General features: G+C 38.9%; 1 protein-coding gene across 1 annotated transcript in view; it reads left to right on the top strand.

The window, feature by feature from the left end:
* Etfa (electron transfer flavoprotein subunit alpha) overlaps positions 1-25,490 on the top strand; it is a 65,533-nt gene extending 40,043 nt beyond the window's left edge. Inside the window, exons 10-12 of the mRNA XM_021206696.2 lie at positions 15,369-15,434; positions 18,514-18,594; positions 25,273-25,490. Of these exons, the coding sequence (XP_021062355.1) occupies positions 15,369-15,434; positions 18,514-18,594; positions 25,273-25,311 (186 nt within the window). The 3' untranslated portion in view covers positions 25,312-25,490. The remainder of the gene's footprint in view (positions 1-15,368; positions 15,435-18,513; positions 18,595-25,272) is intronic.
* Positions 25,491-26,443: the final 953 nt, after the last annotated feature.

Below are 26,443 nucleotides of genomic sequence, written 5' to 3'. Positions count from 1 at the left end.
ACTCTGTAGACCAGGCTGGCCTCGAACTCAGAAATCCACCTGCCTCTGCCTCCCGAGTGCTGGGATTAAAGGCATGCGCCACCACGCCCGGCTCTATACTATTTTTTTTAAAGATTTATTTATTTTATTTGTATGAGTACACTGTAGCTGTCTTCAGACATACCAAAAGAGGGCATCAGATCCTATTATAGATGGTTGTGAGCCACCATGCGGTTGCTGGGAATTGAACTCAGGACCTTTGGAAGAACAGTCAGTGCTCTTAACCACTGAGCCATCTCTCCAGCCCCTTCTACACTATTTTTTAATTAATTAATTTTATGTGTGTGGATGTTTTCCTTGTATTATATGTATGTATGTATGTGTGTGTGTGTGTGTGTGTGTATGTATGTGTATATATGTGTGTACACATACCATGTACCTGCTTGGTGCTAAGGAGGCCAGAAGATGGTGTTGGATCTCTTCTGGGACTAGAGTTATAGGCTGTTGTGAACTGCCATGTGGATGCTGAGACTTGAATCTAGTCCTCCAGAAGAGCAGTTAGTGCTCTTAATTGCTCTCTCTAGCTTTAACTCTAGTATAGTTGTATTTTATTTCCAAATTCTGTTTGTGCTTTTATTTTCATTTTTTATATTTTAAAGATTTTCTATTTATGTATTTTATGTATGTGAGTACTTTGCATGTATGTTTGCACACCAGAAGAGGACATCGCATCCTAGTACACACAATTGTGAGCTGCCATGTGAATGCTAGGAGTTGATCTTTGGAAATAAGGACCTCTGGAAGAGCAGTCAGTGCTCTTAACCAATGAGCCATCTCTTCAGTGCCCCATTTTCTGTATTTTAATATTCCAACTTTATCATTTATATTCATATTCATTACTAGTTCTGACTCCCCCACCCTCCCTAATACAGAATCTACCTTTGAGTCAATAGTACATGCATTGTCATGCCTCTTTAGCCTTTGCTTTCATGGTTGTGGTGAGCAGTAGTACTTGGTCCATATTTGGCTTCAGTCTTGGGTTTTTTTTTTTAGTATTCATGACCCTATTCCCTACTACCTATCAGGCAAACTTTTCCAATCTCTTTGTGGTAGGTGATACTTTAGATAGTTTTCAGAAAGTTTAGGTGGCAAATGAAGAAAGATTGGAAAGCTATGTGGCCCTCTCTAGATGTGGGCTACAAATTTGCATTAGGTTTTCTAGAAGCCAGTTCACATTAGGAAACAAGATCAGTGCCCTGATTTACAGTGTCCCAAAGGTAAAACAAACTAATTGTACAGGAGAAGTATCATTTGGCGTGGTATCAAGATCAGAGATATATCCCTTGGGTCCATATAAAGAAGACACTATTGATTGACATCCACAACAATATCTTTACTATAAATAGGACAATACTTTTATAGAGTTGTTTTTTTTGATGCCCCTCAGTGTGGGCCAATTGTATGGTAAGTGCATTTTCAAGAGAGGCAGAAACTATTTGGTTCTGTGTCTGCTATTCAGACTTATGTTATAGTAAAACTGCAGTCTGGCAATTGTCAAACCCTCTTCAAATGAATTGTATTAGAAAGACTAGAGCTGCAGTCAGGTGGTGAGTATATGGAGGTGCTAGCTCAGCTCTCTCTCTCTGCAAGACGATTCGAGCCTAGAGCACAGGGTAAACACTCCTGTCTAGGACCAGAAAGGCAAATGAATATGTTCTCTATAAAAGCAAAAGCATACAAAACAAAGCTCCAGGTTTCACTGTGTCAGAGAACAACACTGTCCTTTCCTTGTTTGTTGCTGACACTGTCCCTGCTCACTAGAGCTCATCATTCCTGCCTCCTTAGGAACTTCCCGTGGGCTCAGTGTCTTTCCTCCATTTACACCTTTTCTGTAACTTTTTTTTTTTTTGCCTTTTGACAAGTGTATTAGATCATAAAGGAATTATGTTAATAATTTTTCCATGGAAAATAATATCTAAAAATGTGATTCTGAAATTTGAAACTGGAGAATTTAGAGGATGTCTTAGTTTATTTTGTGTTGTGATAAAACACTGACCAAAACCCAATTGAAGAGGAAAGGGTTTATTTCTTATTACTACTCCAAGGTCACAGTCTTTCTCTGAAAAAAGTTAGTTAGGAACTCTTGCAGAAACCTTCTGTCAAGAACTGAATCAGACACCGTGAGAGAACACTGCTTACTGGCTCACTCTGCTTTCTCATGCAATCCACAGCCACCTGTCCAGGCAAGCACTGACCATAGAGGGCTTTGCTCCTTCCGTAGCAATCATCGTTTAAGGAAATGTGCTACAATATGCCCACAGGAAGTATGATAGAAACCATTCCTCAGCAGAACATTCCTCTTCCCCTGTGACTCTAGTTTGTTTTAAATTGACGAAAAACTAACAAAAGGACCTCACAGATTTCCTTTAACTTCTGAAGTTCAATGATGCCTGATGTGTTTGCTTCTGAATTGCTACTTAGATATTCACATATGCCTTATAGATTTTATACTTGTGATAGTTTATCATGTATAACGATGTGTTAAAAAAAAAAGCACTGATACACAATTTTGTTTTGTTTTGTTTTTAAGATCAGTAACAACACACTATATGGGTTCTTTATGCCTGGATAATTTATTTTGGAGGATTATGTAAATTCAGGCAGCTGTTTTTTTGTTTGTTCATTGATTTGCAGTATCCTATTACATGAATATATCACTCTTGATCCATTTTATAATAGATATTTTATGGATGGCCTGTATGTTAGGGGTAGGGATCTGTGCTAGCTCTTCAGTGGTGTCAGGGTAATTAGAACAAGGTGGTACAAGGTCTCAGATCCAGAGGAGATGATTGTCTTCTCAGCTCCTGAAGTACTGGAATTAGTGGCTTTTAACCATTGTCGAAAGGCTTGAATCAAAAAGTAATATGCAAAAACATCTCAAAATGTATTTGTCCATGTTCTCTTTACTTACGGTTATACAGTATGGATATAATGTATGATCCTGTCTGGAGAGTAGCTAAGGGACAGCTGCTGAGTGGATTGTATAGTCTCACTTAGAGTTATAAGCACCTTAAATGCATATTCATGCAAATACTTGATTTGGGTTGTTTATTTGGATAATGATAGTGATATCTATATTATAAAATGTGTAAATTGAAGGTTTGGGATAGTGGCATGTACCTTTAACCCTAGTACTTCGAAAATGGAGGCAGGATTATCATGTTATACATAGTTCCAGGCCAGGCTGGACTACGAGACTCTATCTTTAAAACAAAAAAGGGGAGAATTGAGGAAAGAGGAAGAAGGAAGAAAGGAGGGAGAAAGAAGTATGGAAGGACGGAAGGTCAGTTAAGAATCCAGATGCCAGTCTGGCTGCCCGAGCTCTGCCCTTAGCTTACCATTTGCTTTCTGTCAACCTTAATCTCTTGTGGTACAGTTTCCTGAGATGTGTAATGGTCCCTATTTCACAGATTTGTAGAAAATAAGTGAGCTAATATATGTAAAATAGGTTAAATGAGAGATTCCATGTGCATATGTCATATAAAACTGCCTGGGATGTTACAAATGCTGTGCCCGAGATAATTTTACAGTAACTAATACAAATTCTTTTTTGCATATATGTATAATCTCTCAACCTCTCTCTCTCTCTCTCTCTCTCTCTCTCTCTCTCTCTCTCTCTCTCTCTCTGTGTGTGTGTGTGTGTGTGTGTGTGTGTGTGTATGTTCCCACATGTGCTAATACTTAGGGTGTGCATCCTACATGTATTTGCAGAGACCAGAAGATGTCTGCTTTTCTTTACTGGTCTTCACCTTACATTTGGGACAGGTTCTCTCAACTGAATCTGGAGTTCCCCCTTTTCAACTAGGTTGGCTATCCAACAAGCATGAGACCTGCCTGTTTCCAGTAACTGGTGCTAGGATTACAGGGTGCATGGTACTTTGTGTTTGAATTCAGATCCTCTTGCTTTTACAGGAAGTGTTCTTACCAACTGGTTCACCTCCCCAGCCTCTACAGATTCTTAGAAGATTCTGTTTGAAATCATGAACAATCATTAAATTATTTCTCTGATATTTGTCAGGCTCATTGGATTTTATTGTGATTTATTACTTGTTGGAGTTCAGAGTTTTAAGTTTACATTGTGACTAGATCTAGTTAATATGACTTTTTAAGTCTTGATGTATTTGGGTGTAGTTACTCTTCTGGATTGCACTCAGTGATGTGTTTGATTAATATGACCTGACCTTCCTAACCATCCAAACTCATAGGCATGTTTTAATCGTTAGAGAACCTACCGTCTGTTGCCAGAGGCAGTATCCTTACACTTAGTGCAGAATCTTGGTATGTGTGGATTACTTTGCCTATATTTTGATATTTTACTGACAAGTCAACTTCCTGTTTATAATTCTGAGATTAAGTGAATAAAATCAAAGTTACTAAATGAGTAAGCAGTTTAGGAGAATTTACCAAGACAGTACATTTTATTTCTGACCTTTGTTTTGAAATTTTGATAGCGTTGAAAAGTCAGTGTGGAAACAAACTTTCTAGTTATTTGTATACAACTGGGAATGAGTTTATGGGATGGGCTGCCCTCTAACTTGCTAAAAAGCTAAGATTGACAACCGCTTTCATACTGCATTATCTAGCTTGGCTTTTAGCTCTAAGAGAACTGTGTTCACAAATTGATGTGCTTTTCCTTTGGGGTTGGTAGAGAAGCATTAAATTGTACTAAAATATTCATATGTGAGTGCATTTGGCTGAAAGCAATTGATGTTCTGTCCCCAAGAGGACAAAGAGAAATGCTGTGTGGACCAGCAGTCCAGAAAACACCCTAAGCATGCTTCTTAAAAGGTAATTACAAGGCCTAGATGATCAAAGCCCTTACAAGGAAGCTTAAGTGACAAAGAGAAGGTGCAGCATTTGTAGGTTGTGGTTTGCATGTATACGTTGTTCAGTTGTGCAGTTGCCAAAAATTAGCAGTTCTATTTATATCTTTGGTTTATTTTCTCAGCTAAAATTTATCAGGCTGACTTCTTTACAGTTATTCCAGAATGCTTGGGTTAGTGGAAGTTTTTTTCCCATTACTACTTTATTATAAAAAGTTAAACTATTTAAATTTCAAAGACTATATATATATATATATATATATATATATATATATATATATATCCCTTTCTGTCCCATTTATATGCTTAAAAGCTACTGAATGATAGATTGACATATCTTGTACATAGTCAACCTAATTTAACAGCTGACATGAAAATCAATTAGAGTAGATAGCAAATCTACTTAAGCCATCTTGAAATGATAACTGAAAGGGATAAAACTTGTAAATTTCCATTCTGAAAACCAATACAGTGTATTTGTGGTCTTTCATATAAAAAAGTGAATTATTTTTTGGTGTATGACTTCAAGTTAATATTTGTGCATTTGAATGTCAAAGAATAAGATGCTGTACCAGATAGAAATACAGCCAATGGATTTAGTACATTCAGTATTCAGATTTGCTTGAGGCCAAAGAAATACACTCTCTCTCTCTCTCTCTCTCTCTCTCTCTCTATCTCTCTCTCTCTCTCTCTCTCTCACACACACACACACACACACACACAAGTTTAAAGACAAGTATGGTGCAATACCCCTGTAGTTCCATACTCTCATCTTAGGAGTCAGAGGCAGAAGGATATGTACTCAAGTCAAATTCAGGATGCATAGAGCCAGATTAGCCATGTCATACAGCAAGAGCAAGACCCTGTTTCAGGAAACCAAACTGAAAAAGAGAGAAAAAATGTTAACAACTTGGAAATAGTTCTCCCAACTACAGAGAACAGGAGTATATGTTCCATTCCTTTGTGTGCATTGTTGAGTCAGGGTCTCCATGTCTTGTTTTGGAGGCTTGAAGCTCGAGATATAGACCAGGCTGACCTTCAGGGTCTGCTGTTGGCCTTGAACTGTAGCAGTTATCCAGCTTCTATCCCTTCAGTGCTGTGATCACAGGAGTGTTTCACCACCCCAACCCACTTCCTAAGGTGGTATTATTGTAGAGCTATACAGAGAAACCCTGTCACAAGAATGAATGAATGAATGAATGAATGAATGAATGAATGAAAGAAAGAAAGAAAGCAGGAAGTCTTTGTTAAGTAATGGCCTGGTTTTTAGAAATTTGGGGAGAGAGCAGCTTGGTAAATGGGAAGCATACTGTTTGGAGGTCAGAGTCTGGGTTCCTTTCTGTAGCTGCACTTATTTTTATTGATTAAAGAATACGACATAGATAACTGTGGCAGTCTTTTACAGTTCTCAAATTTTATAGATAAGTAAAATATTACATATTTTGATTTTGATCCATTAAGAACTTGGCTGACAACAATCTGGTAGTCAAAATAAGCTTTCTGTATGACTTTCTAAGTTGAAAAGCTTCATAATAGACTTAATTATGTATCTTAGTATTCTAAGTATCTTAAGCCGTATACTCAAGCATTTCAATATGAATTAACCACATAAGCAGATTTGGGAAAGTATACAAGGTCATATTTGGCTTTCTGTTATTTTAGGTATACTAAAATTATATTTCTCCAAATGGAAAAATATTATGAATTAGTATAAAATCAAATTAGGTAAAGGAAAATCATTTCATTGGAAAGTAATTAAATCATATTTTGAAAATAGTTTTTAAGGGAAAACTTGTTTCAGGTCCTATACATGCTGTGTAACTGAAACTATAGCTAAAATAATAATAAAAAAGGCCAAGGGCAAATTTTCTTTTGTTGTTTATATTTAATTTTTCAACCTGTATACCAACATATGTAATATTTTTAATACCCAGATTAAAAGTAAAAATAAAAATAAGTAAAACCCATAAAGCTGTGAGCCTAGCATGATGGTATCACCCTAGCAATTTGGAAGGTGGTGGCAGGGGCATTGTGAGTTCATGACCAGCTTTCAGCATTTTGTAAGTCAGCTGGTTGTGAAGAGAATGCCTATTTCCAGGGCCTCTTGGAAGGAAAAGTGGGCTGTTTGGAAGAGAAGTGGGGAATTTATGTGAATTTAAGGTTTTGTAGAACCTGTGACCCTTATAAACACCAGGTCCATCTACTAAGTCATGAAGTGGCTTTGCTTCTAGACATTTTCCTGTAATGATTATTTGGGACCAGATACTGACTTTATTGATTGTTAACAAAAAAGTATCAGTTAGTTTTCCATGTAGGCTTCCCAAATTAAATAAGCATCGTTAACACTAAAGACAGCAGTCACTTCAGAGTCTTGCCACTTCTGTGGGTCAGTCTCATCTGACCTCATCATGTTCCAGGGATTTTCCTTCTGATTGGTGTATTGTTTGCTGTAGTTTCTGCTAACTGATGACTCCACTTGAAGCATATTATGGTCCTGTAACCTCATTTAGTCATACATGATATAGAAGAAAAAGTGTTGACTTTAGAATCAAGGGCTTAGGTTAAGAAGCCTATCTTTTGAGAGTAGAAGGGGGTGGTGGTGGTGGATGAATGGGGAGAGGGTAGCCAAAGGGTATGAAGTTTCCTCTGGATATCTAATTCCAGAATGATAATGGTGACTGTAGTTAATATTAGGTTAGATACTTGAACTGTGTTGAGAGTACATTATTAAAAAATCTTTTTCAGTGCTAGGAATCAAGCCTAGAGCTTTGCACATGTAGGCTTGAGTTTTTCCTCTGGCTCCAAGAGAGAAAATCATAAGTATTCCATTCCTTCTCTGAAGAAAAGAAAGGGAAAACATGATGCTATCAGGCAATAAGTGTGCTAGCCACCTGGTTGTGGTAAGCAGTACACAGTAATATGTATACCAAGGTGTTTTACATAAATAACTTATTTTTCAAAAATAACTTAATAAAGCTAGGAATAAAAAGCCTGTCTTTTACTAGGTGGCTATAACTTCAGATAGCTCTGTAAACCTGCCTAAGTCTGCTTTCTCTCTCTCTTTTTAAAAAAAAGGTTTATTTATTTATTATATCTAAGTACACTGTAGCTGTCTTCAGACACTCCAGAAGAGGGAGTCAGATCTCATTATGGATGGCTGTTAGCCACCATGTGGTTGCTGGGATTTGAACTCAAGACCTTCAGAAGAGCAGTCAGTGCTTTTACTTACTGAGCCATCTCACCAGCCGCCCTGCTTTCTCTTATACAATGGGAATAGTTTCTTTCTTGTAGAGTTATTGTAAGTCAGTAAAATAAAATAATAATCAACAGCATGAGTGCTGGTGTGTTACCAACAACTCATTTGTGTGATTGGCGTACAGTCTTGAATCCTGGTCACCCTTGAAGCAGTCTCAGTTCAAGGTGTTAACCTGATGGGAAAAATCATAGATGGGACAGAATTTCAGCTCTAAAGTGAGACTGAGACTAACTTCCATTCATGTAACATGTAATTGAGCCACAACCCTGCTTGACAGTTTGGTCGGAGGACCAGAGAGCTGCTTGAGAAAAGAGCCAGAGAGTTGTCTCTGCATTTTTGGAACCTCTTCCAAAAAGAAGTCTTAAACACAACTTGGCAAACAGAAGAAATAGTTTGGCTTTTTAAAATGAACATCAGGAGGATGAAATATAGCAATGTTGATGCGGAGGAGGCTTGCAATAACTAGAAAATATGGTTTAGTCAACCTATTCCTCAAAGATACATTTGTTATTTGCTGAGATAAATTCATTTCTAGCCTCACCTGGCGTGTAGCCTGTTTTCTGTTTAGTTGTAACAGTTGCTGCTTAGCCTCTGCCTCCAGACTGTTGAGTAAAGAGCTGAGAAGCAAATGCCCATCTGCAAAGCTCTTGTCTCAGGCAGCATGGGGATTTTGTTTTTGAGTGCCTTGACTGTCTGTACTTATTTCATGAGAACTACTTGTATAGTGTGTTGATGTTGTTGTTGTTGTTGTTGTTGCTGTTGCTGTTGTTGTTTTGTTTGGCAAAATGTAGTTTTTCATGTTCTTTCCCCCAACTATCTAGAGAGGGGAAGTGTTGGTAAAAAAAGAAATTTAAAACTTGATTAAATTTTTAGAGTAAAAACAATACTGTGTTAGTTTTCTGTTCTGAATGCTCTAGATACAACCAATCTTGCTCATATCCATATTTCAGATAAACAAAAAGTAAATGTTTAAATATCTTCATTCTCCATTGTTTAAAGTAAGGCAGATCTGAAGTTGCTCCATGCAGAACCCTGTCCCAGTTCCAGAAAAAAAAAAAAAGGAATTCATGAGTTTATGTTATAAACTAATTTAATTTCAGCATCATTCATATGCGCGCGCACACACACACACACAAACACACCACACATATTGTGTTAAGGATTTGCATCAGAGTTCATCCGAGCTTCCTTGCAGCACCATTTTGGAATTTAGACAAAAATTCTAACTCAACTGGCTAATATGTTTGTCGCCATCCCTTTAGCCAAATCCCACATATTGTGATATACTCTGCCTTTTTTTGTGTTTCATTTCAGGTATTTTTTTAAAAATTTCCATGTCAGTTTTTTGATACTTTAGGTCCTTATTTTGAGAGCATAAGTTTTTAAGGATAGAGTATACTTCCTGTAGTAAGCCAGTAGAATTTTTATCCACCATTGGTTTTCCCACAGGGGTCCATGTCACCAGAATTCCAGTGTATATTTGCTGATTGGTTGATTGGGACTCTTGTTGATTCTCTCTGTACTGCTCTGCTACATGACTGGCCTCACTTTCTGGAACCAAGTAACAGCCATCAATTCTGACTCTAGACCACACCCCATGTCCTAACAGAGCTTATGAAAAGCTCCCCCTTAGTTTGTTACTATTTGGGATTTGTAAGGTTTTACCACTGGAAATGTGGTTAGTCTAAATTGAGATTCTATTATTAAAATTAGGCTCAGCTGTTTCTTTTTACCATAACACAACTGACTAAAAATTTTAAACATGTGGCTTACAAGGTATCTATATTGAATATCTCTGTTTTAGGCTTAATAGTGTTAGGCTACAATCAGTGTTGTAAGTAGGAGACAGCTTTCCCTTTAGCCTCTGCTCTCAGCTTCCCTGGAGAAGCAGGGCTCAGATTACATCCCTTAGAGTTCCAGCTTGAGATCTGAATCAGTGATATTAATGCTTCCTACAGAGGCCAAACGTGACTGATCATTGAACTCATCAGGCCTTAGATTTCTGTGGAAGTACTAAGTGAGGCCTCCTTCAGTTGGCCTTATATGTATTGAGTTAGAATTATAAAAGTTGTGGGTTGCTTTGAAGGACTAAGAAAGTAGGGTCAGATAGACTGCAAAAGGGTAAAACACTGTCGAGTCCCCTCTACCCCATCTGTTTTCTGCTCCTAACAGCCTTTATACTTCTCAGTGGCCAATCAAGAACTGAGAGTTGATACAAGAGACCAGAACTGTCATTCTTTTTTGCCCCTTCCCTTTATTATGAGTTTGCTTAAGCTGTGCTGCTAGACTGTATGCTTCTTGAGGACAAGGGCAAAGAACTTGTAAGCTTTATATTATTTGTAAGGTTCAACAACAACATCAATAGGGAAACCAGCCAGCCAAGCTGGGGAGATTGCTGAGTTGTAATGTGCTTGCTATGCAATCATGAGGACTTGATTTCAAGCCCCAGTGTTTATGTAAAGACCCCATGGGATACTTCCTTTAAGTTGTTGATCAGGGCAATGCCCCACCCCATACACAAACAGTTCAAGCTATTATCACTGTTCTTGGTTACCCACCAGAACTTGATGGTACAACCCTAATGTGGAAAATGTGACATACTTGGGTCACAGAACGTGGAGAAATCAAGGTAGTACTAATCTGGAAGCATCCTTCCTACTGGCTAGCTTTTTATAATGTCAGAGGGTGCTATACAGGTTGACAGGAGAAAAATCATCAACAGTGTTATCTAGAGAGCTCTCCTAATGATTGGCCTGGCAAGATATGCATATTGGTCAGTATGTCATATATGACAGTAGTGTCGTGAATATCATGGACTGAGGGGAGGGGGTAATAAACCACTTTAAGACCCACTCCATAGGACATAGCTCATGCCCTGATACTGTAATCTGGGTCAAGAACCCACAGGAGGTCATAGGCCCTGGAGGAAAATCTACTACTATTATTACTGAATGGATGTCATATCTAATTGTTTCTAAATACACTTTTATACTCATAGATTAGTACCTCTCTCAACCCTCATCAGAAAAACTTTTTTCAGTGCATAATGGTTAAGACAGAGACACATAACAGCGCCAAAAGCAGAGAGTAAGTGACTGGATATATGTGCTATACCTCCTCCCCTCGGGGCTCAGGGAACATCGCAGAAAGGGGGTCAGAAGGATTTCAAGAGGCAGCGATTGGGGAAGACTGCTGCCAGTGTCTTCTGGACATGATAGGGTTGTTCTCATGGATTCACAATGGCTGTGGTTTCTTGCACAAGATCTGGATAAGACCAAGGCAACTCAGGATTTTGGCATGGCTAGGGGAAGGGTTCCCACATGTACCTGAGGAGCTATTGGTAGTTGGTGACTGTTCTTCAAGGATGTGGTCCGAGAGGCTACCCAGGCTCCAGTAAGTAGATGGTTCTGTAAGGCAGCACTCATTCTACTTATTGTGGTTTTTAGAAAAGGAGAGCATGTGGGAGAGTGGGGAGAATGTGATCAAAATACATTCTGTGATTATATAAGATACCCAAGGGATAAATTTAAAATATATGTGTAACACAAAATAAGCCATATGAAGTGTTTCATACCTGTAGTGCCAGTGCTGAGAAGGCAGAGATGGGTGACACTGGGGCTTACTGTCCAAGTTGAAATTTAGCTCCAGGTTCAGTGAAAGAACTTGGCTCAAAAAATAAAGGGGAAGAAGATTGAAGAAAACTCCCATTATTGACCTCTGTCCTGAGGCTATACATATATAAAGTAGAAAGAAAAAAAAACCCCCACCTAACCATCACCATTGAACTTTCCTGATCTGGTACACTTACATGTTTTATTATTTGTATCACAGGATTTGGGCTGCCTCACTTCATTCAACCCCTTTGAAAAATAAAAAGTATCCTTTTCTCAAATTCCTGTGCTGCCATCTGTTGGAAAGTTATTGTAATAAAAGTATACATTAATAGTGACTGGCATAAATGGTGCCTTTCTTCAGAGTTGCTTAGTGTACAACCTGTTTAACTGTACAAAGTAGTCCTAAGGCCATCTTAGAGAACTCCACCCGGATCCACCAGTGAAATTAGGAATTTAAGGTTTGAACAGATTTCAGAATGTGAGAGATGGCACATCTGTGTGCCTTGGAAAACTAGATACTTTGCTAAAGACTGAACCCTCAACTCTCAATGAGGCCTTCCATCAAGAGATCTCAGACCTTGGGTTCTTTGGATGGATCTGTAGGTGTAGGGTTTTTGTTTTGTTCTTTTAGTTTAGCATTTGGGAAACATAAAAGTATTAGAGCTTTCTTTGGGAGAAGGCTTACTGGTGCCATCTCTTTCCCATATCACTTGGTCCTTCTCCTATCCCATAGCTTTTCTTAACATAATAACCAACCCATACTGCTACCAGCCATGTGGTTGAGTTTGTTTTTCTGTTGCTGCTCTTTTTCCATCTGTCCGTCCTCCCCTCCCTCCCTCATTCCCTCCTTCCCCTTTTCTTCCTTTCTTCCAGGTTTACTAAAGCCCCTGGGATTAGCTTCAGGGTGCCCCTCCTCCTCCCAGGGTGTTTCTGTCTCTAACCCCACCTCTTTTTGAACCTTAATTGCTGTTCTCCCTCCAACATCTTCTCTCATTTTCTCTCCCAGTTATTTAGAAGGAAAGTGCCTCGGGGCAGGGATTGCCTTGTGTGGTGAAGCAGTTGGTATCTGAAGTGCTCCATAAATTAGCATCTGTAGAGTTTTGTACATACTAATTAGTATTATTGAAACACAGAAAAATGCTTTCTGGAGCCTGAGGACGCATCCTTGGATATTAGTCTAATTGCCTGAACATGTTTTTTAAGAGGAAGAAGAAAGCATCTCTTCCTGCCTGAGAGCCACAGGACTCAGTACAGCAGCCTGAAGCCCCAGCTCCTCCTGAGCTCTTATCTCAGTGTTTTTGTTTTTATTTAGAGGACCAGGTTTCAAGACAACAAAATGAAGTCCCACTCATTGGTCCCATGGATCAATTAGGTTGTTGATCATAGAGGAGTCGTTTCGTAACCTGAAGTACCTGCCTTGAGTTGGCTTTGGCCAAAATTCTGTTGTCTCCTTAGTATATGTATGGTAAAAGGCAATGTGATTCATTTATGAGAGGCAGAAGTTGAAAGTAGACTTATGGTATGCTTGTATTTACTACCAGAATGAACTAACATTTTTATTAGCATTTCATGCTACAAATGGAGCTTTTAAGACATGTTGAATTTTAATTTGTATGTCAAAAAGAGTCATTTATAGGACTATTGATCCAATGCTTGCTTTGAGACTACATAGAAGAGTGATCAGGAAGAGTGACTAGTGAGACACTTTCTATCTGAATAATTTGCTTTAACATCATTACATCAGCTGGGTGTGGTAACACATGATGCAACCCAGCTGTGCGAGTACTGGTATATTCAGGACAGAACATGTGTTAGCTGTTCACCTTCATTTTCTATAGTAGACTTGTCATCCCCAAATCAAAATCTTTAAGGCGAATTGCTTTTGCTGTCGGCAGCTTAAGGAAAGGAGGCATACATACCTCCTGTCACATTGACAGTACTTTTTTTTAACAACTAATAGTAATGGTCTCTTCATAAGAATAACTTGGGGAGAGACTCATACAGCCGTCTCAGAAAACAAGCGCAGCTCCTTTTAACGTGACTACCTCCCTGGAGACAAGACTGCTTCCAGGTTACATGGAGGGGCTGTGCTGCTTTGAAAGTACTTGGGCACTTAAGGCTCTTCAAAAGGCAGCTCATGGTTATGCTAAGAACATGCTAAAGGGGGCTGCAGCAGAGCTGAAGATCTCTCTGCGTTTGGTGCTCAGTTCTGGTTACTCTTCAGAGTATCCTGGGGCTCCTGGAAAAGCACTGGTAGACTGAGACCCCAGGAGAGAAAATGACCTATGCATGTCCATATATGCCTAGGCATTATGAAAAATAACACTGACGGACTGTATTACTCCTATATCCCAACTGAATGTTCTTTGATATAGTGAGCAGTTGTTGGATTAGATCATAAGCAATAGAAAAACGAGGTGAGACCACCTGACCCTGCCAGTGGCTTTGAAGTGTTTGCCTTGTAATAAAGTGAGTATGTTACTCACTCCAAAGTAGTGACATTCTGGTTACATGGTCAGTACCACTCCCACCCAAGCCAGGGCATGCCAGGTTATAGATGGGAAAAGGTTGTCAGTTGAAGTTTTAATTATACTTAGTAGACAAAATAGATCAGCTAAGCTCTTGTAATTAAGAGCTTGTTAAATCACTCTTCCATGCTGATAGTTTAATTTTCAAACATTGGCACTTTAAAAAAATTTAGATAAGGGGATAGAACAGTAGTTGACTATGATTTTCTTGTAATTATTGGGAGCAGAGGGTCAGGAAGAGGTGCAAATGCCATCATTACTCAGAAACTCCCATGTGGGAGCCTTTGTGTTGTGTTCTGGAAAGCCCCACCCAGTGCTTTTAAGAAGTTTGTTGTGTGCCTATACACGCCCATCTATCCACCCATCTGTCTGAACACAGGCATACTTAGAAACTCTTGACACTAATTTGTATTTCTGGCCTTTATAGATAGGAAGTTTAATAAGTATTTCCTAATTACTATTCTTACAAATATTCTTTTATGAGAAGGCAAACAAGCAAAAAAGTCTATTTTAATACATTTGAATGTGTGCTTATATGTTACTATACAATACATGCGGAAAATGTGAGTTGCATAGTGATGCCCAAGTGAGTGCCATAGGTGTCAGCATGAAACTCAGATGGTTGCTGTGAGATGCTGAGCAGGGTTTGAGGCACTGTAAGTGCTCAGTGTATGGATACATTGCATTTTTATACCGCCACCACTATAGGAACCCCCTAGAAAAAAGAGAACCACAGGACAAAAATTGGAGAAAAAAGAAGCATGATTTAAGTGGTGCCTGCTGGGTAATTCATTTCTCATATCTTTTGCATAAGGCTTAAATTGCTAATAGTATACACTTTATAAACAATTATATAGCTTGGGATATAGCACATTGATAGTAGAGTGCTAACCTAGCATGCACAAAGCCATATTGAACAAAGATTCAGTTGCAGCATTTCATAAATCGGGTGTGATGCATGCCTATAATACCAGCACTTGGAGGATCGGAATTTCAAGGTAATCTTCAGCTAGATAGTGAGTTTGAGACAGCCTGGGATAACTAAGACTCTGCCTCAACAGTGTTATGTAATATAAATGCATATTAATAATGCGGTCTCTTGTTTCAGGAACTTTATATTGCTGTTGGAATATCTGGAGCCATCCAACATTTAGCTGGCATGAAGGACAGCAAGGTAATTCTGTGCTATAATTAAGGTGTTAAGAGGAAAAGCTTTCACATTTCTATATACATGTAATTGATGTGTGTACTTCAACACTTAACGTTAACATAGAAACTGAGAAACTGAAGTTGCTATCTCCTGCCTTAAGTGTACTTTTAGGGTGAAGGGCAGCTCATCACAAGGCACAGCTGAATCTAAGCTTTGATTACTATGTACTGGGCCCTGGCTGCCTGTGCCTCAGTTTGTTTGTTTGCCAAATGTGGGTGTTAGGTGATCATTGGTGTCCATTTCAGCTCTGACACTCTGTGGTAGAAGATGTGAGACTTAAGCAACTTAATAAGGTTCTGATCCCTGATTCTCTTGTCTGCTTCACTTGGTGCCCTATCAGAACCACCCTCTTCTGGGTTGTTAGCAATGTGTGACTGGCACATTTTGTGTTAGGGCAGCAATTCTCAACCTGTGGGTGGAAACCCTCTTTGGGGACTGCATATCAGATATTTACATTATGATTTATAACAGTAGAAAAACTACAGTGATGAAGTGACAGCGAAAATAATTTTGTGATTCGGGTCACCACAACATGAGGAACTGTATTAAAGAGTTGCAGTGTTAGGGGGGTTGAGAACCATTGGGTTAGAATATCAGGCCATCTTTATACCTTTATAATTGTTGATGGTGCACTGTGTAGTGAAACACTTGATTTTTAACTCACTACTTGGACTATATTTGGAAATCCTCTGTAATAACTCTGAACATATATTTCAGAGTATGACATATTAACTCATGCATAACAATATACAGTTTGAATTATGAACTTACTTTTCATGAAGACAGAGATGGATCTGAAACCCTGCATTTATCCATTCAGATGGAAGCTGGATATAAAAGATGATAAAACTTTTAACAGGCTTAAGTTCTAACTTGAAGAAATACATGAACTGTCTCTTTGTAGCTTCTAAATGAATTGGTTCAGATCCAGTCAGATTTCACAGTTGGATGGCAGGTTTCTTTACTGAGCTCTGAAAACAGCAGTGCCACTGGGGAAATGTGGCTTACACACTAACATGCACACACGTGCACACACCAAACCTTTTCAATGCCAGAAGCCTTAAAATATGTTTTTAGCTACAATAATTCTCACATGTCTAGAATACTGGACACATATAAAGGACTACATGTGCCAAGAAGACCCTGGTAAATATTCCCCTCACCTGGCAACAGGACTAGTTGCTGAGGGAAATCAAACAGACTGATAGTGTATGTCTAAAAAAGCTAGGAACACCTGAAATGTGGAGACCAGAGCTGAGGAATAATTTGTGACAATAATGGTGACATCTCTTCACTCCGTCAACAGATACACAATTAAATGATTAAAAGAATAAAAGTTCATCTAGCAGATGTGACAGCACACACTTTCAGTCTCACCACCAGGAAGGCTAAAGCAGGGAGATCATCAAGTCAAGGTTAGCCAGGTCTATAGCCTTTGACTCAAAAAAAAAAAAAAAAATTCAATTATTATTATGTGGGAGCCAATGATTTCTGTTGGCAATTTTGATTAAAATAGAATATTAGAATGGTTTAAATCTGATAATTGCATTGTCTATGGGCTAAAGTTTTAATTAGCATGATAGTATAATGAGAGATTTGATTATTGTAGCAAATTGGTCAATATACTGAACTATATACATAGTGATAGTTCAGTAGGGTAGTTGAATAGAATATGTCCATTTAAAATAGGAAGAAATTTACAATAGCTTGAATTTACAAGGGGCTACTGAGAGCAAATAAGGTTTTATCATAGCAATTTTGTGGTTGATAATCTAATACTATTTCGGTAATCCAGAAAAATATACCCATCCACTCTTTTTAATATCATTGTGGTTCCATATCAGGAGCCCATTGTTATGTGCTCTTTCTTTTAAAATAACTTTTATGGAGTAGGATGAAAAGCTTTCAGATGATTAAACTGTCAGATGTTTGACTAGGTGGCCTCCAAGAGAATCGTTAACATTCATCAGTTAAATAAACCTTTACTTCTAGCTGTGAATCAAGGTACACATTCCCAGAAGAGAAGTACCTCAATGAAAACTGGGGCCTGTGAGGCAGTGCATTTGCCCTTACAAGTTTGGATTTAAGACTCATATGTGAAACCCGTGTATTGTCTCTGGGCTTGCCATCATCAAGGCTACGCTGAGCTCCAATCTCAGTTATTCTGACATGTTCTGCTGTCCCTTTCAGGAGCCCTGTTAGGGGAATTAGCCATGTTCTGAGGCCTTTATTTTGGGTCAGACTACATCAAAATAATACCAGTGTGTTTCTCAAGATACAATGATAGGTAGTTAGAAATTTCATTTTGCCTCTAGAGAACTGAATTATAATCTAGTACTCATTAAAACAATACATTTGAGTCACAACTCTAACTTTACTTATTGCAGTAGTGTTCAAAACAACTATGGGAAATACCAGACCATTTCCTCTATTTTGTAAGTAACCACCACAATCTTTCATAGTTAAGAACCTAGTTAACCTTTCATAGGAGGTAAGGCTAATCTTCAGTAGTTTTCACAAGAGACTCAGTCACTTGTTTGTTTTATTGCATGTATTTGCCACATACATGAGGACTTTAATTTTTTTAAGTTCTCCTTTAATATCAGGTTGGCAAGATAAATAGCTTATATTCTCAGAACATACCCAGGATGATTTTAGAATAAATGGAATATAATATATAGGAAACAAAAGTTGACAAACATTATGATTTGGGTCATATATTTGTTACTATTTTATCTAAAAATCAACCTTTTTTCCCACTTAAGAAAGAATTTCAAGAAGATAATAAGTTTAAACTCTTTACTCTGAGATAACCTAAGTGGTAGATATTTTACTATAATACAACCTAAAAACTTCTAATACATATGATACATGTGCGCACACAGGCACGCACACACACACATACAATGTTGGCATAGAACTTCCAAATTAGTCTTGATGACTATTTAAATAGTATATTGTAACAGGGAGGTTAAAACAGAACCACCAAACGATATGGTATGTTTTCTTGATGAAAGTCCAACTCTATATTTTCATTTCACAGACAATTGTGGCTATTAACAAAGACCCAGAAGCTCCAATTTTCCAAGTGGCAGATTATGGAATAGTTGCAGATTTATTTAAGGTAAGCTAGTCTTGAGAGGGATTGATATTACCAACATTGTCATCCAGTGGATTTTTTCAAGGATGAAAAGAAAAACAAAAATATGTGCTGTGTGTCTGTACATGCTGTTAATATATTTTATAATTGTATCCTAATTAAGATGTAATCTCCCTAACAGCTTTGTGATATTACTATACAACATAGCTTCTTTCAGAGAAATCCAGATTGTAAAATATCCACAGGGCTTTTAGCATTTCACATACTAAATCAGCATAGTATAAAATCACACCATACGTAGAACCTAGGACCACATTTTGCAGATACACTAAAGAAATGACCATCAAGCTCTTCATTCAGGGATTGTTGAGGCCTTTTCAGGGCACTCAAGCCTAGAATAACTGGCTCAGCAAGAATGTTTTGTTTACTGATTTTGAAAGTTAAAGTCTTAATCATGTGATGGTTTTAAGGAAAACATGTCCTCCCCCCCCCCCATTTTAAACACATCATTTGTGAATGTTCTTACCCTACTACTCTGTATGTGTTTGCCTTCCCCATGAAAAAGACCACTTTAGTCATTGAAACTTATTTAGCAAATTAGAGTTGATGATCACCTAAAATGTAGTTGGCCACATTTAAAGGTACATAGCTCATGCTTGGCCCAGCCTGCTCTTGTTGCCCTGACCTGTGCAGAGTCTCTCATATGGAAGTTGACACTGAAAGTAATATTCAGCTCTAGGAGAAATAGATTTGCTGGAAGAGGAATCCCTAACATGGAACTACCTTGAGGGAATGCAAGGCACATTGGAAAGACTGCAACCTGAGAATAGAGACGGCACAGTTCCCAGCAAGAGGACTGACTGGGGCCAGTGAAGAATGAATGGAGACCCTTTAACTTCTCAGTAACTCTCCTGTTGGCTTAGACTGCATGGGAAAACGAGGAGGCTGCTCTCTCATTCAACATAAGCCATCCTTCCACTCAGCGCCTAGGCCCGGTCTTGGGAAGAACATGACATTACTTCAGTGGTGCTGAGGTTCTGTGTGTGTAGGTCAGCTTCTCCTTTCTGACCTGGGTGTGTAAGTGCTAGGGGAGTTGTTTAGCCACTGAGATGTCTTGATGAGAGAAGAAGCTGGTGTGAAAAGAAGGGAGAGGGATATGTGTACGTGCGTGCATGTGTGTTTATGGATTAAAGTCTGAGTCTTACAAATGTTAGGCAACTGTTCTACCACTGAGCTATACTCCCAGTCCTGCAAAAGAAAATGTCGTCTCTTTGCAGCTTATTCCTTTACAAGTTTTGAATTAGGACACAAAGTGGAGTTACTCTGATGTACCAAGGGCTTTAGTTCAGATTCTATCCTGTCTTGAGACTAGATTATCTCAGCCAAATCAATCTTGCTGAATGCTACCTTCATCATAAGTATTGTAATTATCATGATGCCCACCTTAAAGAAGGGAGTAAAAATTGCAATTATACTATAACTCCTGCGGTCTCCAATAAATATTAGCCTGTTTGTATTTTCTTCTGTTCAGATATATAGTAACCGTTCAATCTAATTGGTAAATATTATAAAAGGTATTAGAATGACCTGACCTTTTTAATATAATAGTTTTAATAATATAAAAAATTTTCATACTGAAAGTTTACCCTTTTAAAATGTAGCATTCAGAGCTGAGAGATGGCTCAGCACATGCTGCTCATGTGAAAGGTCTGAGTTTGGTGCCCAACATTAATATCAGGTAGCTTATAACCCTTGGGACTCAAGCTCTCTTTCTGGCCCGTGTGAGCCCCTGCATTCACACACACAGACCTCTACAGACATGCAATTTAGATAGTTTTTAGTATCTTTAAAATGTATAATTAGAGAGGCCCCTTGGTCTTGCAAACTTTATATGCCCCAATACAGGGGAATACCAGGACCAAGAAGGGGGAGTGAGTGGGTAGGGGAGCGGGGGTAGGGGGAGGGTATAGGGGACATTGGGGATAGCATTTAAAATGTAAATGAAGTAAATACCTAATAAAAATTGGGAAAAAAACATTAAAAAATGTATAATTAGGGCCAGCAAGATGCTTTAACAGGTAAAGGCACTTGCTGCCATACCTGACAAGCTGATCGCTAGGGCTCAGATGGTAGAACGAGAGAACACGTGTTATTCTTGCCCTACAAATTTATCATCACTGCATACATAATTATGTATGTGCATGCAACCACATACTTATTCTTAAATAAATGTAGATAAAATACATAATGCACTGGAAGTCTATTCATGCTGCTGTAATATTAACCTAATGTTAATATAGTTGCATCCCACTGCAGAGAAGCCCTGTACCCACAATCTCTATGCAGTACACTCCCCAAACCTACCTCTAGTCCACAGATTTGCCCATCCTGGCCTCGTTGTACATAATATTGTGATCTTTCTGGCTGTTTTCCCTGAGCTTACGGTTCAGGTTTCAGCTGTGCCATGACACATTTCAGTATACATTTCTTTCTCTTGACAAACAGCGTCTATCGCTGAAATAAGCTGCATGTTTGTCTGTTTAGTTGTTAGCACTTTTCTGTTATTGTGAATAGTGACACTGTGAGCATCAACGTATAGATTTCTATACAGACAGGAGTGTGTATTTCTTTGGAGTTCTTTTCTCAGTTAGGGTTAATGTAGAAGTCTGTCTGTCTGCTCTCACGGCAGCTGTGCCAGCTCACATTCCCACAGGGAGGAGTGGGCTCCGAGTCTTCTGTCATGCAATAGGACGTCACTGCTTGTCTTTCTGATTATCCAGGACCTTGTGGATGTCCAGTGCCATCTTATAGTTTTGATTTGTATTTTTCTGATAGCTGATGATGTTGACTATCTTTTTGTATTCTTATCAGCCATTTACATATTTTCTCTGTAGAAATGACTCTTGTGTTTTTAAATTTTTTTGCCTTTTTGTTCTTGAATTGTAAGCGATATTGGTACTAGAAGTAAGCTGATCAGGAGTGATTCCCAGTGAGGTCTCATTTTTTTAAAAAAATATGCTTTAGTAATTTCAACTACAATTTTTACATGAACTTTATTAATGAAGAAAATGTTTAGATTGCATATAATAATCATTTATTTAAAATTAACCAATTTTTAAATTTCTTTATTTGCTATTTTCTTTATTCACATTTCAAATGTTATCCCCTTTCCCATGCACTTATTGGCATCCACAAAAGTGTCTGGGCTTGGTGACTGTATGTGGGATGGATCCCCAGGTGGGGCAGTCTTTGGATGGCCTGCTCCACATTTCCTCTATATTTCCTTCTCCGTATTTCCTCCTGTGAGTATTTTGTTCCCCCTTCTAAGAAGGACCAAAGCATCCACACTTTGGTCTTCCTTCTTCTTGAGCTTCATTGGTCTATGAATTGTACCTTAGGCATTCCCAGGTTTTGGGCTAATATCCACTTATCAGTGAGTGCATACCATGTGTGTTCTTTTGTGATTGGGTTACCTTACTCAGGATGATATTTTCTAGTTCCATCCATTTGCCTAAGAATTTCATGAATTCATTGTTTTAATAGCTGAGTAGTACTCCATTGTGTGAATGTACCACATTTTCCTCTGTTGAGGAACAGCTGGGTTCTTTCCAGTGTGGTCTCATTCTGAAGCACCTTTTCACTTTCATGAGAGTATAAACATTTTAAATTTTGATTAAGTTCACTAGTTTTTTTTTTCTTGTTTGTTTTGTTTTTTAAATCTTTGTTGCCTATGCTTTAAGTGGTATACCTAAGAAAACTTTTTCCTAATATATTGGGCTTCAAGTATATGTTCATATCCCTGCTCTTATTTTCTTTACATGTACACAGAGCAGAATTGCCTGGCCATAGTCATTCCTTCTTAGCTCTTTAAAGACCTTCTACGCTGCTTTCACAGAGAATGACTGTTTCACACTCTTGCTAGCAATGTCTAAGGCTTTTCCCACAACCTCACCAACACTTACTGTTTTCTGTTCTTTTGATTAGAACCATCTTAGAGATGAAGTAGTGCCTCAGTTGTAGTTTTAATTTGTATTTCATCAGTAACTAATGATGTAAGGAGGTTTAAGCACATGATGCTTATTGAACATTTCTATCCAAGTTCGTTCATCTCTCTCTCTCTCTCTCTCTCTCTCTCTCTCTCTCTCTCTCTCCTTTTTTCAGTGCTACAGGTGGAAACCAGAGCTTCATGCATTTTAGGCAAGTGCTCTACTTGGATATTGAGCCATATTCAATTTCTTTGGTTAGGTTGTTCGACTTTTTGTTGGCTTGTAGGAGTTCTTTGAATCTCAATACAAAGCCCTAATCAAATATGTGATTTCCAAATATTTCTTCCCACTGAATAAAGTTTTGTTGGTTTGGTTTGGTTTGGTTTTGATTGGTTGGTTGGTTTTTGATGCAGTGTCTCATTTTGTTGTCCTGGCTGACCTGCAACTCACTATGTAGATCAGGCTGGGCACAGAGATCTGCCTGCCTCTGCCTCTCCAAGTGCTGTAATAAAAGGTAGTACCACTATGTGCAACTTTATTTTAACTTTTTGATAATATCAAATATATAAAATGTTCTTAATTTTGGTGAAATCTAGTCTGTTTAGTATCTCCTTTCATTAGTTGGTATTTTGTTATTATATCTGAGCGTTGGTGGCCAACCTAAAGTAATGAAGATTTACTCTTAGGCTTTCTTCTAACAGCTTTTGGTTATAGTCATTCGTTTTGAGTACATTTTTGTGTATGGTGTGTGATAGGGACCCACCTTCGTTTTTTTCCATGTGGATATCTGTTTGTTCTGCTCTGTATATTGAAGAGACCATAGTGTCCCTGTGGGTGGACTTGCTATGCCCTGCCTTCCCACTAGAGTGCTCCCTCTTGAACCTGCAGTGTTTACTTCTGTTGGCTCCTCTCTCTCCCTTCTTCCCTGACCCTTCCTCAACCAAACTTTGGTTCTCCTCTAGGATGATGTCCTGAATTTTCCTTTGCTACATCGGCCTCTTCTTTCTTAAAAATTTCTAAATTTGTAGCATGTAACGATGTTGTTTCATTCTCCTACATTCTGGTATAAGAGGACCACATTTAGAGTATTATCTCGAGTAATAGAATTGCTCAACAAACTCAATATGCAGTTGGTTGACTTTTTAGAATATCCATGGAGCTAAACAGCCGTCACTAATCCAGTACATTTCAGCACACTGAAGAGAAATCGCTTACCTAGAAACCTCTCCAGTCTCCCAAGCCTAAGGGAAACATGTTCATCATATGTTTATGGCAGTAAACTGCCTTCTTTTTAAATTCAAGTCTTCTTTGATGTGTCTTTCCTAAGTAGAGCTAGATACCTCTGCAATATCTAAAGGAAAATACAAATAAGAATCCAGGTCTTTCAGCCTTTACCCTTAGCATTTTCCCCTAAAGGATTATATAGAACCCTTGTAAAGTCTGTTGTTGGTTTAAATTGTTTTAAGACTAATAATGGCAGGAGAAAATCCCCGTGACTGTTGGGGCGTTGGAGAGGGGACATCCTGGAGGGTAGTTGTGTTTTGTTGTAAGTGTTTGACCTCCTGGGGAAAGATGCTGTGCTATGGCATATTTTTCATGAAATGCACTGGTCCCACATGAGGCTCTGGGAGCATGTCAACCCTGTGACTGGCATGAGCTCATGGTCCCTCCACTGAGGAAAGCCAGGGGAAGTGGTGCCAGCACTTAGTGCTGCCCTGAGCAAATGCCTGCTGGCTCCATGGTAAACACGGGCCTTTTAATAGGCTGGAGACAAAGTGACATTCAGAAGAAACAACATGTCGACAATTTCCTTAATAAATTTTGTAGGAACACATTATTTCCACCTGGTGGAAATGTAACTCTCTTAAATAATTGAGAGGCTGCATTCATCAGTGTAACGGTCAGCGAAGATCTCTGTGAGCTAGGGTAGCCCACCGCCCTTTGCAGGACTGGGTAATTGATATTTTACACAAGTGGCCCAGCTAGTGCTCAGAATGTGTGTGTGTCATCCCACAGTCCCACTCTCTGCTCGAGGCTGTCCAAGCAGTGAGAGAACATCAGATTCTAGCTGCAGCCACTGTCCTGACCTGGATTCTAATGAAAAGCAATGACACTGCATGTTCAGTTCATTTGAATGTGCCACCTGATAGTAACACATGTTGAGAAAGCCAACGAAAAGTTGTGAAGTGTGCAGTGCATGAATGAGGGAGAGGTGCTCGAGGAGGTGGCAGTTGTGAATAGTGACACTGTGCAGACTTGAAGGGAAGTGAGATGCACAGGGGAGGAAGGAAGGAAGGATGCTGAGGATACAGAGATAAGAAAGAAGGATGCTGGGGATACAGAAGAAAGAAAGAAGGATGCTGGGGATACAGAGGAAAGAAAGAAGGATGCTGGGGATACAGAGGTAAGAAGGTCTCACTGCTCTGAGCCCTGGAGAGAAGAACAGTTTCCTGCTAAGTATTTCCAGTGATGTCTGGGCAGAAGTTTGCTCTAGCCCCTGACAGCCCATGTTCCTCATGCTCTCCTCACGGAGGGTTTGCCGTCTGTGTTAGGAGAGAGCAAGTGAGCAGGGAATGCGTGTGTCTGGATGGCACTTGTTGCTGAGCAGAAACCTGCCGTGATTTGGCCTATGGCCTCCCCAGAGCTAACTGCCCTATCTCAGGGAGACCCTATCGAGAAGCTTAACTAGTGTTTTGGTTTTTTGTTTGTTTTGCAGGTGGTTCCTGAAATGACAGAAATACTGAAGAAAAAATAAGTCAAAATCATATCTTAAGGAAACTGTCAAAAGTATTCAGCTGAAATCATAGAAATTCATAATCTGAAGAAAGAAATTATGCTAATAGCAGCTAGGATGCCTTTTGATGAATCAGTTGTTATATTCCTTTTTAATTTTTTGTGGTTCCAAACAATTATTTTTTGACATTTTCTAATTCTGAAATAAAAAACATAATAAAGTTTTGACATCCTTTAAGATTACTATAAGAAACATTCCTAGCTTCTTAATAAAAGAACAAATTGAAGGAAGGGAATAAAATCCAGTTCTAGGCTGGTGTGGTGGCAGTCACCTTTAATTATAGTACCCTGGAGGCAAATGGATCTTTGCAAACTCCAAACTAGCCCAGTTTGCATAGCAAGTTCCTGAACAAACAGGATCTCATAGTTAGGTCTGTCTCAGGTCTCATCACCATCATTACCACCATCACCACCAACATCACTATCACCATCCCTTATCTCTTTATCTCTTATTCATGGGTGTTGTTTATTTTAGGCAAGTTTGTAAGCATGGGAATCCTCATAGCCTGGTCACCCTAATATAATTGTTGAATGCCATATCCCAAAAGGTAGGGGCTGGCTTGGCAAATTCAGAGCTACAGAAGCTTGACCTCAAAGTGTGAATGTTCCAGAAACAGTCTATTCTTCAGAAAAGCAGCCAGTATGAGGAAGTAAACCTGACTTGAGCTTGACCATGCTGGAAGTATTTGGCTGGTTTAAGTTAAATTTCAGTTGTCCATTTTAGGGGGTTGTCAGTTTACAGAACTTTGTGCCTGCAGAGTATGGGGAGTAGAAAGGGAGGGACAACTCTGAGACAGTATAACTTCTTATGCGGATAGTTTGATATTACTTTGGATATTTAAAATCCAGCTCAGAACATGCTTTGTCCTTCCCTTTACTCTCCTTTACAGTTTGTTCTGTGTGGAAAAAAAATCAACTGGGGTCCTGCATTCTCCACACACATGGTCATCTCTTGCACATACAAGTCAGGATGAGTGCAGGTCTGAGAGAGGCGGGTGAGGCCACGGCCAGGCCTGCAGGAGGCCATGGGCATGGAGTCATCTGCAAAGTAGCACCGAGAGAGAGAGAGAGAGAGAGAGAGAGAGAGAGAGAGA

Source organism: Mus pahari, chromosome 10 (assembly GCF_900095145.1).
Source record: "Mus pahari chromosome 10, PAHARI_EIJ_v1.1, whole genome shotgun sequence".
Classification (NCBI taxonomy): Eukaryota; Metazoa; Chordata; class Mammalia; order Rodentia; family Muridae; genus Mus; species Mus pahari.
Note: the sequence above shows the minus strand (reverse complement) of the source record. Positions and strands in the feature narration are given on the sequence as shown.